Source organism: Nipponia nippon, unplaced genomic scaffold (genome assembly GCF_047370975.1).
Source record: "Nipponia nippon isolate SJK-2023a ecotype South Korea unplaced genomic scaffold, ASM4737097v1 scaffold_20, whole genome shotgun sequence".
NCBI lineage: Eukaryota > Metazoa > Chordata > Aves > Pelecaniformes > Threskiornithidae > Nipponia > Nipponia nippon.
The window spans coordinates 203,573-218,303 of NW_028262337.1; the positions used below are offsets into that span (position 1 = coordinate 203,573).

The 14,731-nt window shown below is 41.0% G+C and overlaps 1 protein-coding gene across 5 annotated transcripts in view; it reads left to right on the forward strand.

Moving 5' to 3' along the window:
• Window positions 1-14,731, forward strand: part of EGFLAM (EGF like, fibronectin type III and laminin G domains) — a 238,561-nt gene that overhangs the window by 185,628 nt on the left and 38,202 nt on the right. For all 5 annotated transcript variants that reach the window (XM_087759725.1, XM_087759726.1, XM_087759729.1 and 2 more), the window contains 3 exons: window positions 3,726-3,843; window positions 4,109-4,244; window positions 10,551-10,717. In XM_087759725.1, coding sequence (XP_087615851.1) covers window positions 3,726-3,843; window positions 4,109-4,244; window positions 10,551-10,717 — 421 coding nt within the window. The remainder of the gene's footprint in view (window positions 1-3,725; window positions 3,844-4,108; window positions 4,245-10,550; window positions 10,718-14,731) is intronic.

Below are 14,731 nucleotides of genomic sequence, written 5' to 3' on the forward strand. Positions count from 1 at the left end.
CAGATTGGGCTTATTGTGAGGCGGGAATCAAGCAGGAGGTGCTTAGGTTTGGGTAGGGTGAGGGCAGCAATTTCGGTGTTTAACTGAAATCCCTAACATCAACAACCTCTTGCAACTTCTTTTCCTCTGACATGTGTTCTAGGAATGGAGAAATCCCACAAAGTTGATGGATCTCATGCAGCTTTCATGATCTGAATTAAGGGAAGTTTTGTTGGGCTGTAGGAAGCTGATGTCTGGATGAGACCTCTGGATGCACTTGAACCAGGACTATCTGGTTCAATCTCAGTTGAACTGAGTCTGGATTATGGCATTTCAGAGTTGAGGTTCCACGCTGGGCCCTTGTTTCTGCTTGATAAAAATAACACTTCTGAGGGGTACTTGTGGAGAATTATGACTGACTGGGATTAATCAGCTCCCAGCTGTCATTAATCCTCAGGAAGTGGTGTTCTCGCTGAAGTGCTTTCTGTTATATTCATACCAAACTCAACAGAAATCTGCAACAGTTTTGTGGTTAAGTCTGCATAGTTCGTGTTTCTGTCACTAAGCCTCCTCCCCTGGTGCTGGGTACGACCCCGCTCTTTCTCAGAGGCTTCTCTGGACCATGTGAAACTGTCACAGCAAGAGCTGAACTGGGTCGCCTGTTTCTGTGTGTGTGTGTGTGTGTGTGCATGTGCCTGTGCGTTAGCAAAGTGGATAATGTATTATAGCTGTATTATGTCATCTTGTAATAGAGAACACATAAGTGAGAGCAGCCAGGAGAAGTGCAGATGTAGTACAATTTAGTAAGGGAGTTGTTCTACTGGGCATAATATTAATGAAGTTAAGCACAAATATTAAAAAAAAAAAGAAAAAAGCAAGAAAAATTAGCAGGCTTTAAAGGTGGGAGGTTTTAGGTCAGGCACAGAGCCCTGGAGAGCAGTAGTGCTCCTTATCAACTCATGAAACACACCCGTTCAAAATGGGGAGTGACCAGCTGAGACCCGTAGTGCAGGAAAGAAGTTGTAGGGGGTTAAACGTCACTAAACCCAGCTCAGTTTCTGCAGCTGTGCTGTAATCCAGGGTTTGATGTTTTTTTGGATTAAAATGAAACAAAACAGAAACCAAGTTTTCTTTGGAGAATAATTTGTAATCCAGGTTTCTGTGAGGCAGCTTACTGCACGGCCTCACAAACAGTTTCAACACACCTGGAGGGAGGGAAAGCTGTGTGGCAAGGCAGGGAGGGTTATACGATCTCTACATACACCTGACTCCTCTACTACATAAAAGGCATTGCGTTGCTTCACCACATTCAAGAATGTGAGATTGTAATGAAAATACTAAATGTAATTTTGCACAGTTTTAGCAAGAGTGTTGTGTAAGACAAGAAAGTGCAGTTGGTGCCTAGTTAAGCCTCATTGGCAATGACCCCAATCATCCAGTTTGGGGTATCATGCTTCAAAATATAGAGGCAATCTGAGTGGGGAGAAAGACTACAAAACTGATGGGGAGCTAACTCTTCCACATACCACTTAAAATCCTTATCTGCGACGCCACTGTGTCTCTTCAGGGATGGAAAAAACTTGGGTTTAAGATCCTTCTCCTAAATGCAAGCAAAAAAAGAGATGAAATATGTACTCCCAGGCTCCTGGACAGTGGGGTACAAGGAAATGTGTTTCTTCTCCAGAATCTCATTTGAAAGTGTTCTCAAGTGAGGTGGGTATTCCCTGAGATTGCCATAGGTCAGAGTAGCTTGATGATGTCCTGAATCTTTACCTATTCACTAATGTCTTGATCCTAGAAGATTAGAAGATACTTGATCTCAAAGATACCTACTGTGTGTCCAACAGCTGTGTTCATGGAGAGGACATTGCCAGAAGAAAGAGGCAGGTAGCCATGTGTGTAAGGCAAGAGAGCACCTTGCTGAGATTTTGAGGGTACACATGTTGAACTTCAACATCCTAATATCTACTTAGGTATTTATCTTGATTGGCTTTGCAGTCAATGAGATTCATTCTGTTTGGTTTATTGTAGACTTCAGTCTGGAGGTAATAATATGAGGCAAGTACATCGGTATCGCACTTTCTGCAGAGGCCAAGTTCCTGAATAGTGTGAAAGCAATAAGACACATAATGAAGGATTTTTTTTCATAAGAATGAATGTAATAAAGAGGGATGCCGGCAGGAACAAATGGACACAGTTTAAATACAGATGGGCAGTATGTATGGCGTGGAGGATGGAATGACAGGAGCAAGATCATCAGTATTGTCATCAGGAGGAGGTGCTGGATTTTCAGCAACTGGCTTTTCAGATCATGTTTTGAAAGATCTCGGTCACTTCAGCTATGAGACTGAAAGACCCAGATAAATCTTTCGCTGTGAAGTGTTCTTGCTACCTCTTTCTGAGCAGTTACTTTTCCAGCATCGTTATGATCTCTCTCAGATGAATCCAAATCATTCAAGCAGATCAGGGGTGAATGATGGAAAAACAGGATAATGGTCAGGTGGTCCATGTTAATAGGAAATCAGTGATGGAGCTCCCAAACTGTGGCTAGAGAGATGACAGATGGCAGGGTGTTGCCGAACAATGTTGTAGTAATAACATAAGTTCCCCAAAGAATAGAGAGGGAGAGTTTGTCCAAAAGACTGTCATAAGGAAATTTAGCAGTTTATAAAATTCTGGGATTGTTTATTATTTTACTGCAACTGGAAATGCAGGTTTAAAGTCTGTTTCTGTGTGAAGAGAAGGGAGATCTCTGCATTTTCATATGCACTGTGAATAATGTTTTTAATATCAGAGAATGAGAAAAAGAAGAAAAATCTCTGTAAAAGAGTTTTTTATAAGTGCTTTTTTTCACAACAAAACAGTGTGTGGTGTAGAACCTGGTACTTCTGTTTACTTGTACATGCTGTCAAAATTTGTAAGTCTGGCATGTACATCTCTCTATAGATAGGCTGCAGGTAAAGAATACTGAATTTCTATAGACATGTACACATGCTTCATTAAAGATTGGATCTAAATGTCTGAAGCTGATCTATGCTATGTGCAACAGCCAGTGATAAAATGTAATTTTTTGGTGACTTGCTAATTTCTGGGAGATTTGAGCAGGCTCCTCTGAACAGTATTCAGCAGCACAAGCTCTTCACATGGAGGTTAGCATTGCCTGCCTTACAGTAGTTGTCTGTGGGTTAGTCTTTCTGTGTTTATGTTTATTTTGAAAGACAAATAAGGGAAATGCTCACTTCAGGTCAAGGCTGATAGCTAGGCTAGGAAAATTGTGAGAGGCAATGGGACTCTGCTCTGTGAGAAATTAAAGTTCATCAGTTCACACTGCAGCAACTTGCTTCATTCTCAGGAGCTTCTATGGTCTCTGGATTTAAAAGAAAACCAAAAACAAACAAAAAAAAAAGAAAATGCCAGGAACTGGCTCAAGGGAGGGAATAGTACGTGACTTTGACTTCACCGGCAAAAAAGCTGGACAGCGAATGCAACCGATCTGCAGCCTTGTGAGTTATGCTGAGAAATGGGTCCAGGTCATCCCTGTGGATTCCCCCAGGGCAAAGCTGCAGCTTGAGAGGAAACACATGGTGCTGTTTATGTTTGTTGCTTCTGAGCTGGGCTGGGGACAATCATCCTAGGAGGTTACATGGAAAATGCCGTCTAAGATCCCCAAATCCCAGCTCACAGTGCCGTTCCCAGTTACATGGAAGAGCTTTCACAATGTTCTTGTCTTCTCTTGACTCTGGTAGGAGGTTGTTATCGGTGATCTAAAGCCAGGCACTCCACACCGTGTTAGCGTTGGAGCATATGGCTGGGCAGGGAAAGGACGACCCAGCATGCCCAGAGATGTGACAACCTTATCCCAAGGTAACGCTGCGTACATCGCTTTCTGTTGCAAAACTGGCAGGGCACACGTCTGTAACATGGCCAGTCACTGACACCTAAATCTCTGTCATGTGCAGTATCGTAATATTTTACTATTACTTTTCCACAAGTATCCGGTTTTAAGAGGGGCAACAGGTAAAGGGAGAAACCTCTAAATTTGATTTCCAAGTCTGTGGATGTTGGGTTTAAGTGCGTGTTATCCCGTCCGCTTCTCTGACGCTGTTCCTTTGCATTTCTTCTGGCTTAGATAAGTGCGTGCCCCCTGCGGCGCCCTATCAGCCCCAGATTGTAGTAGTCTCTGATTCAGAAGTTGCGTTATCCTGGAAGCCTGGAGTGAGCGAAGGAAGTTCTCCCATCCAGTACTACACGGTGGAGTTTATCAGGCAAGTTTGCCAGTGGAGTCTGAATGTCAGTGTTTGTGTACTGCAGGTTTTTCTTTTACCTAAACTGCACTATTAAACTGCATATAGATTCTTCTCATGATTTATTTACTTACTGCATATAGTACAATGTGTTTTCTTCTCGATGTGTGTTGAATTACCATGAAAATTTAAAGACAAAACCAGAAATAATCTGATTTGTTATAAAGTACAATAAGTTGTACCTTCTGATTGAAGAAAATATGGTCTCATTTGATCTGTTCCCTCTAATAAAGACCTGGATGAAGTTTTAAGTTTCTCCTGTCATCAAAAACTGTCAAACCATGCTGAGAAAAGAGTGTGTGACAGAGCAGTTCCCCTGAGCAGGAGTACCCTGGGCTGCTATAGGAAATAATCCAGGGATTGCAAACTCAGTATGTTGGGCAGTTTTACCTGACAAAAGTCTTTTGGGTCTTGAGGACTCAGACTTGCTTTGCCATCCTAATGCTAATCAAGTTTACAAGAAATGTTGGCCTTTCTGTTTAGATTTTTTTGGGGGAGGTAGGGTGTTGGTGGCGTTTTTTTCTTCTTTTATGTTGAACTCTAGAATTTACACTAATAGAACTGAACTGTGAAAAGCTGCTGATCAAGTTGCTTTTGTAAGACACATGTGAAGGGTCAGGTGGCTGTATCTGCAAGCACAAACAAGTATTCATATCTTACTGTTCACATGCTTGTGTAAGCTAATATCTGCATACAAAGCTGTTTATTTTCATGTGCTTGCCCCTATGTTTATCCTTACAGTGAATGCAAAATTCAGTCTTTGGAAGTTTAATCCTTTGCGTGAACACTTGATGACAGGTTTTAGTTAAGGTTCCTGGATAAGAATAGAGAATTGCTTCTTTAATTACTCTAAGCTGTAAAGGTCAAAAAATTGTTCTGCAGAAAAACATATTCATTTTTTAAAAAAAAGTTGTTGTTGTTAAAACAGACAGAAAGAGCTATTGGTTTTCAGTGCTCAAAGTATGGTTACAATCTAGAAGATATTGATATAATGAAAAGAATTCCCAGGCTGAAAGCCTGCTTGTGAACTTACATTGCACTTTTTGTTTGAATCAGAATGCCCCATATTTAGTGGGACGCCATCCAGTGTTCATTGCACTGGGAGGCAGGACACAAGGGCTGAAGATACACTATGGCCATCAGGTGAACTCTGCTGTAGCATTACCATTAAATTTCTCCAATATCTGTTTTTCGAACACAATCATTATCTGAGCCCTTCTTTCTTCTCCCCATCTCTTCTCTCTCATTTGCTTGGTGGATGGGGAAAGGATTTTGTTGGGTTCTGATTGACTGCACTTCTGTTGCTTCCATGCTTTTCCTGGAAAGTGGACCCTGCAGGTTTATGTACACCTCTTCATAGCACCAGGGGCCTGCTAATGGAAGCAGAAGTAGGCACCATCATCTCCATCTGACACATTGAAAGAGCACTCTTGAATGTTTCTGTTCAGCCGGAGAGTGGAAAGCTGCCTTCACTTTTAAGTCGAAAGATGCGAGTAATTGAAATTTCAGTGTTTCGTTGTTTTTAGACTTTGGGAAAGCATTTGCTAACAGCACAATGTTTTGATTACACTGTTTAGTTTGAGGTTTAAAGCTAAGCTTGAAGTGTATTTGTTAATTTTGGGATTATGTTCTCTTAGACTTGGAAGCTTGATTATATATTTGGAGAATGTTCAATGAGCCATAAGCCCTAATGGCAGTTAGAGGTAAAGATTTACCTTTAAGCTTCATTGTCTTTTGCTGCATATAGTTTTAATTACTATAAAATGTATTAACATCAGTTAAAGCTGGTAAATTAAACCAATGTAAAACAAACAACAAAAAACAAACAGTGCAAGTAAATTTAGAATTAAGTCCTCTTATGTCAAAGAAATACAATATTATCCTGTGCTTTTGCAAAATTAATTACTTTCTTATGCAAATCTGTAGTTTCTCTTGGGTACAGCACAAATCTCTAAAAACTATGACATTGTTTAAATCATTTCAGTCCCCTTAGAACTAAATTTATGACTTTAACTCTAGAAAAACCATGCTGGGAGACTGAGATGAGGGAAAAACACTCTTTTCATTTGCTCCACTGTGATACTGGGGATTAAAACCTTATGAAAATTCAATACATTAATTGCTTGCACATACCAGAATCTAATCAGAACCAGAGCTAACCTGCAGTCTGTTTCTGCTCGGGGTCTCAATTTGGGCCTTTATTTAGGCACTTTCATGGGTTTGCCTTGGGACCTTTTGGTTTGCTGCAGGCGGTGGAGTGCTGCAGGCGGTTTCAGATGTAGGATGGGCTGGGCTAACTCAGGCTCTGCTCTGCTGTAGACTATAAGAGGATGCTAAAGAGACCACAATCCCAACTTGGCTAAATGCTGAAAATCAGGAGGGTGAATGTAGGTGTTATTGCTCACTGCACAGTTCATAGGGAATGTGTAAAAGAATGTGTTAAACCTAAAATAGCTAATGGAATCTGTGGAAGGTTTCAGGCTCAGTGTTAATAGTCTGTTGCTTTATGCCAAGAAATATTTTATGACAAATGGCATTTTTATGAAAGCCCCTGAAGTGAGACCCTGGACTTAAACGTACTAGTTTGGGTGTTTTTCCTAAAGGTACTATAAAAAATTAATTCTCAAAAATGTCTTGTATATTTTCACTCTAATACTCCAAATACTCAAGATTTTAATCTGCCGAATGCCTACCCAATCTTCTAAACCTGGAGACTAATTTACCCAAATTTTTATAGTCAGCTAGCTTCTACAGAACCACATGTATTTCAGCAGTGTATCCCTTGAAAGGAGTAGGTCATTTTCTTTTCATCTCCTTGGTATGTAGATGGACTCAGTAGCTTTCAATATTAATCTTGACATACGGGGGAAATTTCTCAGTATCTTGGTAGTGACATGAAACTTCTGCTGCAATGAACTAGATGGATTCTGCCAATAAAACTTGGGAGATTTATCAGTATACAGATGTTAGGATGGAGCAGATTCAGCGTAATGTTGTGGGTGCGTTTCTTGATTAGTTTGAAGCCTTCCCCCTAAAAAAAAGATGTATCCCTGAATCCATTCCATGTTGAACAAGCTGTCCCTGGTGCTGCACTGAACCGGGCAGTCATATTTGCTTTCCTTTGCAAAGAACCCGAAACAACAGATCTGACCAGGGAGATGCCTCCTAATGCCCATTAAATACCTTTAATACTGCTTTCCTGATTAATGTGTGAAACAGATAAATCTCCCTCAGCATTTACCTCACTATTTGTGAGGGTTAAATACTTGAAAAGGTAACTAATGAAGAAAGATAAGTGGAAGATGTAGAAATTGGGGAGGAAATTCTTCACAATGTTAGAAAGCATCAGAGTAATATTTAACAAAAGAATGAGGTTATAAAATTGTCTACTTTTCCTTTCCTCAGACTTGAACTGAGGTATATCGGTTGATATATTTTGTAGAAAGTGTCCCAATAAAGTTAAATAATAATAATTACTAAAAATAATATCCTACAGTATATTATTTTCTGCATTGAGTATTTTCCATAGTGAATTGTATTGTACTTGTCACCATATTTATTATTTGTAGGAATATTTAAAAAAAAATTGGTACAGCTGACTTTGCCACTTGAGTACAAACACAGCACAAAAGAACAATCAAAAACTGTATAAAAATTGGATTGCTAGCAGGTGCTTCACTCTGTTAAATCATTTCCAGGTGATTTTAAGAGGAAGTTCAAGTGAGTATAAAATTGCTGTTCTCCGCATCAGAAAGATTTCCTTTCTTAAATTGAGTCAGTCCCCAGATTACAATGTAAAGCAATGATCCAAATGTTTTGGGTACATTTGGGGCAGAATTCTGCCCTTGGTTTATATCTGTCCAGCCCTGTTGACTTTACCCATATGTTTATTATCTTAAAAACACTCTGACACCAGTGGCCAGATTCTTACTGCATGGCCTTTCTGTGTTGGAGATGCACAGCTGTAACTTCAAGAGCAGAAAATGCCTGTGGAAGTTGTCTGATTTCTCCATGCACAGATATGTTGTCTGGAGCAGCCCTGCAAGGTCCCAGCTGGAGATGGAGAGATCTGTGCTGGTCCAGGGAATGTAGCTCTGCACAAAGACAGGAAAAATGGCATCAAAATGAGCCCTTCCGGTGTAAAAGTTGACACAAACTGAATTTTGATGCAAAAAGGACCATGGAGACAGTTTTCAACAAAATGTTCCCAGCTTAGAAAACATGGGAGCTAGCTGGCCCTGGACGCCATCACCAGCTGAGTTTATTGTCTTCCTCTCCCCATCTGTTTGCCATTTTTTCATCTTGTACCGATTTGTTCACACAGGGAATGTTCTGGAGAAATAGCAAAGGTCGAGTGATTAATCTCCCTCTCCTTCAGCTGCAGATGCTTACACGTTTGCAGGCATTTCCTTAATTATTCACTTCTGCAGAAGGAAGTCTTGCAAGGGACAGTCAGTGAAGTTGAAGGCTGGCCTACGGTTTGTGTTATCTCCCAAATCTTTGTAGGGTGCAATACCTCCTTTGGGTCTCTTCCTCAGAGGCGTGTGTTCCCATTCGGGCACAGGCATCGGCAGGGTCTGTTGCAAAGAGACTGTGAGGCAGCTCTTGAGCTAGCAGGAATTCCTTGGACTGGAATTAGAGCCAAAAAAAGATGTGTACAGGAAAATTGAAAACACTACTAAGCAATCATGTGGAAGGAAGTGATGTTAACAGCTTTCATTTGGAAAACACTGTGCATTTTCATTTTGGCCCAAGCTCAGAGAAGCAAAAAAATGAAAGAGTAGCTGAAATAAATGCCCTCCTGTCTACCAGGAAGTGGTGGTGGAGGGTGACTTAAGATGGTCTGGTCTGCCATTGCATCTTGTGCATTTGTCTGATTTTATATTTTTAGCAAGACAATGAAATATTCGCACCCTATGTGCCATTGTGCACAGGAACCAGGCAGCTGCTGCTTTGTCACTGCATTTGCCCTGCTGCACAAAGCAGTGAAACCTTGGTGATCAATAAATCTTGTATTGACTGGTAAGAGAAAACATACATTAACTTTGGCATTTCCCTCCAGCTGCAAATAAACAAACACAAAATGCCTGCCTTGTGCTCTAATTTTCATTGGAAGACTGTTGGAGACATTTGCAAGTAGTCCTGTGTAAACACTGGTAGATTCAGGGAGCACTTGGAGGTTATTTCCTGTAATAAATATCACCAAGATATCTTAGAAAAGAACACTGGAATAATTTTCCCTGAAAGTCATTTCTGTCCCTATTTTAGTTTCATAGGCTTCACTTTGAATATTTTGGGTGGCCTAGACTTAACATTTACATTTTTATTTTGTTTGTATTTGTTTACCTTCTCATTCCGTTCTCTCTTTGATAAGAAGAGACCACTTTTAGAGAGAGCAGAAATCGTGTGAAAGCATCAGAATACTCTCTCAAAGTATTTGAAGTAGCCTTCCCCTTTCTGATGTCCCTCTGCATATGAGCTTTAACATTTGAGACCAAACTGCCATGTGAATGGTAGTACTGATTGCAGATGGATTATAACAGCACTTAGAGCAAGCATTTATTGGCAGTTGGCTTCCAGTTTTATTCAGGAGTTAACCAGGCATTTTCCAAAGGCAGACATGGGAATTTTATTGCAAAATCCACATACATAGGCCAGGTTCTCTGCATTATTGTTCTGTGTTGTTTTTTTTTTTTTTTTTTTTTTTTTTGTTGTTGTTTTTTTGTTTTTTTCTGAAGAGTTTGGATCCAGAGTTTCCAGTGTGGGTGGATTAACCTGATTGCCTGGGAGATCAAATGTTAGATTCTCATCCTCCTAATGCTTGTATATGTTTGAAGGGACCTAGTGGCATTAGAGCACAAGCTCTTAGAAATAAATCAGGATCTTTACCTCCACTGCAAAGTATTGCTTTATACAGACAAATAGGAGGCTGGGAACTGCTAATAATATACGTCCACTTGAAAACTGTGAACCCCAAATCCATGAAAACAGATAAAGAGAACTTGATTTGTCAAACTGTCCTCTAAACAGCCTCCTTGGCTTTATAAACAAAATCTGAATATTGTTTTTTTATCACAGTATAGTTTTGATATCACAGACTTCACAGCTTAGTAATGGTTCCACGGTCTGGCCCCTTAAGAGTGAAGGATTTCAGTGATGATTTAGCATCTCATTTATTTTGTGTATTTCCCAGGAAGGTTTAAAAGCAATTAATTTATACAGCCAGCTTTAATTATTTATGATCTTGGCTTTTTTTTGATCCTGAAGGCCAGACCTTGACAGCAATTGGACGGTAATAAGAGAGCAGATCCAGATGGAATCCATGGTTCTCAAGGGACTTCTCCCAAATACCAAGTATCAGTTTGCCGTCCGAGCAGCAAACGCCTATGGATCCAGCCCCGCCAGTGCACCAAGCGACATCATCCGAACATTCAGTGAGTGGAACCACCTTTTTGTAATTAAAGCTATATAAAAATAAAGTTTATCTCTAAATAAAGTGTATCTGGTGTAGCCTGTGGAGGGCTGCTGGTGGAAAGAGTCGCTCTCCAAGCACAGGCACCCCCAGTCTGACACCTCTCAGTCCTGTCTGGGAAGCTTGTGGCATCCTGTGAAAGTCAAGCCACAAGTAAAGATATGAAAAGCTCCAGGCAGAAGTGGTCTCATGCTGTTTCTCTGCTCTGGAGGTCATTGCCAGATATTTTTGGATTCCTACTTACTGACTTTTGTGCTGGCTTCATGCAGAACTGATAAGTGAATATCACGGGGAGAAATGAAAGAGACAAGTCTATTGTTCATATTTTTTTTCTGTTCTTTGAAACTGAACTGTATATATTACATTTATAATTTAAACAACTGGAAAAGACCAAAGCAAATCTATACTGTTTTCTGAGGAGTAAGGCTCTTAAACTATTAAGCACAATGACGAAAATAATGATATAAAGAAGTAAGCATCCCTTTCTGATCAGAAGCTGCATAGCAAAAAATATTAGGTGAAAATGCATTCAAACACACTTGAATAATCACAACTTGTTAACAATTATATTCACATTTGTGTAGCAGTGTAGGCCATGCCCATCGCTGTAACGGGTAGGTCCTGCACACATCTCCTGATGGCCTTCCTTGCAATGTAATTCTCTGTCAGTGCTAGTGTCTCTGTAGGCTGACTTTGAGGTGCTGTTGCTCCTCATCACCCCCAAAGTCATAGTGGTATGTGAGAATCCCAGTCGAGCTGATACAGAGCACGTTGGGAATCATATAAATCACGTCTCTTGCACAGCGAAAAACCCAATGTCACAAAAAGAGTCGATGCAGGAAGCAGAGCCAAGGCTGGCAGGGTATGGGGACTAACTGAGCTAGAAAATGAGCAGCTGATATTCAGGTAGGACTGTGAGCTCTGCAAGAAAAATTTGCATGCTGCAGAAATGTGGACCACATCCTTAGTGATCCACCAGTTTAATCCGCTAAGGGTTTATTTTTAAATAACCTCCCTATCTTGGAATCCCTTGTTTTCATTGATTCTTATATGGCAGTTTCCATTCTTTTTTCCCCTCTGTCATAAATTCAAGCCCTTGACTAGTTTGCCTGAAGTTTGTTATGGCTGATGAACTCGTAAGTTTAACTTCTGAAGCAAATGTTTGTGAAAACCAGGAAGGTGCAGCATGCTCTGGAGTTCCTTGGCCCCTGGATCCCCAAGGATCAGCCCCCCCTGCCTCAGGCATGCTTGTGTGCTCCTTGGTATCCTGTTTATCTTTGGATGTGAGTGGCTGCATTCTTTGGTCAGAAAAGATGAAGTATTTAGCTCTGCTAAAAAGGGTGGAGTAGTCTTCATGCTGCGCTTATTACTGTGGTACTCTAGGAAAGGCACTTTGCCTTTGGAAACTGCTTGTTCTGCAGACACCTGTCAGGATGGCTCTAAAACATGGATTTTTGTTAGTAGAGCTTGGAATCAAATTCACACCCAGTGTATATAAAGAGAGGTTCCTAGGGCCATGAGCTTGACTCTCTGTGCCTGGATCAGATCTGAAAAGTGAACGTATTATGCACGTTGCACTGCTCTCTGAATAGACTCAAAAACTCTGTGCCGGTCCATAGTAGGCATGTGGGTGCCGCTGTGGCTGAGAGGCACTCCCTGCACCAAAGGGCTGGCAGTGCTTGGGGGAGACCCTCATGAGCAGGCAGAACTCCCGCAGCGTGGGGCCATGGCATGTCTGTGATGTGCTCCAGCCCTGCACCAGGTCACTTCTAGTTAGGGCTACTTTGGCCAACTCTGGGTCCTTTGGCAAATGCAAATGCGTTTCCTTTTCCAGTCTGCTCTTAGTTTCCGGGGTGGATTTTGCAAATAGGCTTAAAAACTGCATATAGCCACTATCCATGAAAGCTTGTGTTATCTTGTGGATACGTGTCTTCATAACAACCAGCTTTTTGCAGAGCAAGCAGTGGTGTTTAAAGGCAGCAAAGGATGCGTGCCTTTAGAAATAAATTCTGTGGCTTTCTGAAAGCAGGCGTATAACTGAGTATAGCAGCTCTCACTTGGCTTTAGTGGTGATGTCTGTGTAAGAAAGTAGTTTGATGTTAACCAGATACACAAGTACATTGTGCATTAGTAGAAAAGCTAAACTTGTGTTATGAAAAAATTTCTTGATTAAAGCCATGCATAACCTGAACATTTATTTTTTCCCCAAAACCCTCAAAAAACCTGAAGAGTGATTTAAACCATTGACAAGTTTAATGTAACAAAAAAAAGCATGCTAAGCTTAAGGGCAACCAAGTAAAACTTACTCCTGATTCACATTATGTACCTGCAGGTACCTTCCCCCTTCTAGTAGCCAGAAAACCAATGGTTACCTTCTTTGGCCCAGTTACTCATTCACTTCAGTTGCTCAGGTGTAGACATTCGGTCGATTTGAGGTCCCCTAGGTCCTGTGGTTTTCAGCTGTCCCTGCAGGAGGACACGTGCCTCCCATGTGTCTCCCAGACACCTGACAGTCCTCTGGGGATGTCTCAGGTACCGTAATGCATCTCAGATGGCACCAGATGCCTGAATCTCTCAAAGTGCCAGCAGATACCTCTTACTAACCTATGGTTGCTGGAAGGGTGTCAGACAGTTGGCGTGTCTGAAAATAATGCACCTTTGCTCTTCAGTGTGCGCATCGTAGGAGTTATTACCTTCATTACTGAAATGGTACCTCCTCCCATGTAAACAGTGAAACATGCCACAGATATTTGATGCTATTTTCTGAGTGCCTGTATATTCCTCAGAAATACCTGAAATATCTTAGGAAGCTGGCAGAAGTCCATATAGCATCTGGCTTCTTTGTATTACACTTAGTCCACATAGTGCTGGCACTAAGGTCCTTAGTGTGTTTGGATTTTAAAAATTTGTAGCTTTATGCTTGTATATCCTGTATTTTTATGCTTGTTTTGAAATAATTAGTGCTTTTCTGATGCTTATTTTAACTGAAGAAGAAATTCCCAACATTACCTCAAATGCAGTGGACCTTCAGGGTTCATGTTGCATTGCGTAGAGCCTGTTGCACCTCTTCTAGCCAGGCTGAGACAGAGATGAGTCCTGTGGACACTGAGTCTGTACTACTTGGGGATGTTTTCTGCTGGAGTTTATCTGATTCTCACATGTAATTCACTCATTTTGGTTTTAAAAGGTGACTGGCTTTGCAGTACTCTTGATTGCATTGTTTCAAGTCAGCATAGGAAACCATTGGCTTTGCTAAAATGTTCCTCTGAAGGGTTGCTGATGGTGTCACCTAATGCGACAGACCTCCCAAGGTCTGTGCAAGTAGAACATGTGGCCTTGATTATAAGCAGTTACCCCCTTACCTAGTAAAAAATGCATGCTTGGTTTATGTTACATTGCTCCATTTTCAGGGAGGAAAGAGAGGGCAAGTTTCCCCAAGGGTTTTCATTTATTTGTGAGTTATTTTAATTTTTTTTCTACAGGGAAATTATGTAATAAATCAATTTTTGTTGCCCTTCTTAATTACAGATGCAGGTTACAGGTATTTCACTTATATGGTTGTCTTTTTGCTATACCAAACCTTTCAATGGGTCATGGACAATTTAGTTGAAAAAAAGATTTCACATACCAAGTTTAGTAACAACAAAATAAACTGTCCTAAAGAATCAAACAAACAAAGTGTCATCACCTGCATCGCTTAAATACCCTTCATCTCCTGGGGAAACAGATGGGGTTTGCACTGTGCCTGGAAGGTCACCAGCCTTGGGCTTTGCCAGACCAACAGAGGAAGTCTCTTCTGTTAAAAATACCCTCCTGCTTGTCTCCACAGCAAATGTGACAGAAGTGGCTGCTTAATCTGGGTACATCCCTTCCTCTGGTCCTGGCCGTCACCACCAAGCTCATACTGAGCAAGGCATTGGCACAGGTGCTTAAATATTCTGCACGGTGCTTGAATGTGTCTGCTGAGGCTCAGGCA